This window comes from Rhagoletis pomonella, unplaced genomic scaffold (genome assembly GCF_013731165.1).
Source record: "Rhagoletis pomonella isolate Grant_MI unplaced genomic scaffold, Rhpom_1.0 Rhpom_scaffold_16603, whole genome shotgun sequence".
NCBI lineage: Eukaryota > Metazoa > Arthropoda > Insecta > Diptera > Tephritidae > Rhagoletis > Rhagoletis pomonella.
In genome coordinates, this window is record NW_023475124.1 from 9 (window position 1) to 3304 (window position 3296).

Below are 3296 nucleotides of genomic sequence, written 5' to 3' on the forward strand. Positions count from 1 at the left end.
ACCAGCCAAATCTATCACTAATAAAACATTCAAGTGGCAGCGCAAATCTTAATGGGAACGTGTGAAAAAAACGAGATACGTAAACACAGTTATTTACCCTGAAAGTTTGCCCACTTAAATCGTATCGCTAATCTAGTATAACCAGGCGACTTGGGCGTTATACACTTAGTTAGAGAAACATCGTAAAAGTAGTATTCAAAACAAAATGACTAGATGGACGTGAAGGGGATTCCCGTTTAAAATAAATCAAACTCAATAGGGTTTAGGGATTCACGAAATCAATAAATATTGTAAAATGATTATAGATTGGGATTCGCAATATTTTTTTTTTTGTGATAGCTTAGCATGTCTATATAGAATAGCCTCGATTTCCAGGTGTATCATAGTTCATATTTAATGAGAGTTAATTTCGAAATCATTAAAACTTCCATCCGCCCTACAGACCATCCCAGAACGAATGTACCATGCCTCAAAAGCCTTCATGAAGACTCCTCAGAGCAATCGACGGAGTACTGGGTAAATAAAGCCCAAAATATACTTGCCGAGAAGCTGAAGCAAACTTCGCGCCGGAATACGAATCGCGCCAAGAATATTATACTCTTTCTCGGCGATGGCATGTCTGTGCAGACAACAACCGCCACGCGCGCCTTTCTTGGCGATAGCTCCGAACAGGTCTATTTCGATCGATTCCCTTACACTGGACTCTCGAAGACTTACGCTGTCGATAAGCGCGTACCGGACTCCGCCTCGACGGCAACCGCCTACTTGAGTGGCGTGAAGGGAAACTATGGTACGATTGGTGTTAATGCACAAGTGCCGAAGTATGATTGCGATTTAGCAGCCGATCCGAGCACACACACGGAAAGCATAGCCAAGTGGGCACAAGATGCTGGTAAGTGGACGGGTCTGGTGACAACTGCGCGTGTTACACACGCTTCACCAGCGGGAGTTTATGCGCACACCGCACAACGTGGCTGGGAATACGATGCTGCGATAGAGAAAGACGGTTGTAGCGCAACAAAGAATGTGGACATTGCACGCCAGCTAGTCGAGTGGCCAGTGGGTAAAGGCTTGCGCGTGATAATGGGTGGCGGTCGGCGTAATTTCATCGATGAGAGTTATTCCGATGAAGAGGAGGCGGAAGGTAGACGAACCGATGGACGTAACTTGATCGAAGAGTGGTTGGAGGATAAGCGGGAGCAGTGCGTCCGCGCAAAATATGTGTGGAACAAGGAGGGTTTGAATAATGTGGATTTTAGCGACACAGAATATTTGTTGGGTCTCTTTGCCTCGTCGCATTGCCCCTACCATGGCGACTTGGAACGCAAGAACTTGACAGACAGCGTGCCATCTTTGAGTGAAATGACACAAGCGGCCATCGAACTGTTGAGTCAAAGTGAAGAGGGCTATTTCTTATTTGTAGAGGGCGCTAGAATTGACATGGCGCACCATGTAACACGCGCTCATCTCTCGTTAGAGGAAACTGCGGAATTCGCGCGTGCCGTGGAATTGGCGCGCAATCTGACAAGTGGGGAAGACACATTGATCGTAGTGACCGCAGATCATTCGCACACAATGACATTTAATGGATATCCGGTAAGTAAATAGGCGTCAAGGCAATCATCAATAATATTGGGTTGAGCAAATAGGAAATTTTACTTTTACTAATAGCTCTAAAATATTAACTAATTTGAAATGGCATATGTATCTCGAGATATAACTTTTTAATGAAAGCATGTTAAAGCGTATTTGAAAGGGAAGAGTACATGAAACAAGCCTTGACATCAGTTTATAATAAGTCAAAAGATATTGCACTTAGAAAATGGAGATTATAGAATCTTCTCTTCGTAGCATTTTTCTTTGCGAAATTTCATTGAACCTCATTCTAATCGGTGAATTATTGAAAGCGTAAGCAGTAACCACAGCTTCTACATATTTTTCTATCTTCGCATTCCCAAACTCACAAGTCAACTTCTGTTGTAGTCCCAAAGGCCTTTCCAAATTCAGGCGTAGCATCACGTAGTATACCAGCACTCTTAGGAAAGGCATTATACTACTGTGCCCATACATCCTCAGCCCAACTCGCTGTCGGTATAGTCGTTATTTTTGTGGTAGCGCACTACTAAGCCCTACCCAAAACGGTTAATTAGACTTTTAATCGCTGTCGTCAAGTTCTACTAAATGTAAGCCCGGCAAACTTACTGCTTCAACGGGTAAGAACCAAATAGAAGGGGGTGTTAGCTGAAGGGATTAAACGCGGCTAGTAGAGAGTTGGTTGGTGCCGTTTGGGTACCTTCACTAGGCGAATACATGTGAGTTTATCCTGTCGCTATATCCAGACTTTAATAACGAAAACAGTTAAATAGATCTCTCGAGGCTGCTGAAGCTCTTCATATTTTGATGGTTGCACTACAAGGACGGAATTCTCGTTGCGAGAGTTGGTAAACGTGATGATTGCCTCTGAATGTCGTTTATAGCCTATTGTATAACGTCAGCGTCAGTGGTTATGTGATATAGGTCTGGATCTCATCCGAGAGTTCGTGGAGAGGCCTGCTGACTTACCTTGGATATGCCTCTCTTTACAGAAAGCGTATCTTCGAACGTTAAACGTTGTTGCTTCGGAGATCTAATCCTAGTGGATAGATGCTTTGCAGTTGCTTAGGAAAACTTTCTTCTTAGCTCTTACCACCACACTAATACCTCGAAGAATAGTCTTAGAATCCATACAATGTAGCAGGGGTTCTCCTTACCCACTCCTCGTTGCAGTCGCACTTACAGGTGCGCAGATGCTGGAGATTTCAGTGAGACTTTAAGCCGAATAAGCGTCCTCTCTTTTTGCCGTGACCCAAGGCCCCACTACGAAACGGCGAAAGCACCATTGACTGGTGTTGGAAATTTAATTCAAAAAGTCTCTTCAAAAACAAATCGAAAAACTTTTCGCTCAATTCAAAATTTATGATCTCCATATTATGAAAACATTCCCTAAGTTCTCCGAACACAAGAAAAATTCTCTTGGGCAGAAGAGACAATTTAAATTATTGCGCTCTGGCCTAATATACATACATAATTATGCATTTTTTCTAATTTAACGTTTCTTTAGACACGCGGCTCCGACATTTTCGGTCTGGCTCCCGCCAACGCAGATGATGACTTACCCTATACCATACTTTCCTATGCTAATGGTCCCGGTTTCTCAAAGACATACTCTTCCAAGAATGGCCGAAAAGATTTGAGCGATGCTGATTTAGACGATCCTAGTTACAAATATATGGCAACTGTGCCCTTGGAATCCGAGA

General features: G+C 43.3%; 1 protein-coding gene across 1 annotated transcript; it reads left to right on the top strand.

Annotated features, from left to right (window-relative positions):
• Nucleotides 1-442: 442 nt before the first annotated feature.
• LOC118757322 (membrane-bound alkaline phosphatase-like) lies at nt 443-3292 on the top strand (the record flags this gene model as incomplete). Its single annotated transcript, XM_036492043.1, has 2 exons — nt 443-1596; nt 3101-3292. Coding segments are annotated over 2 exons (1346 nt in total), but the record flags the coding sequence as incomplete, so codon positions are not given.
• Between the last annotated feature and the right edge of the window lie 4 nt (nt 3293-3296).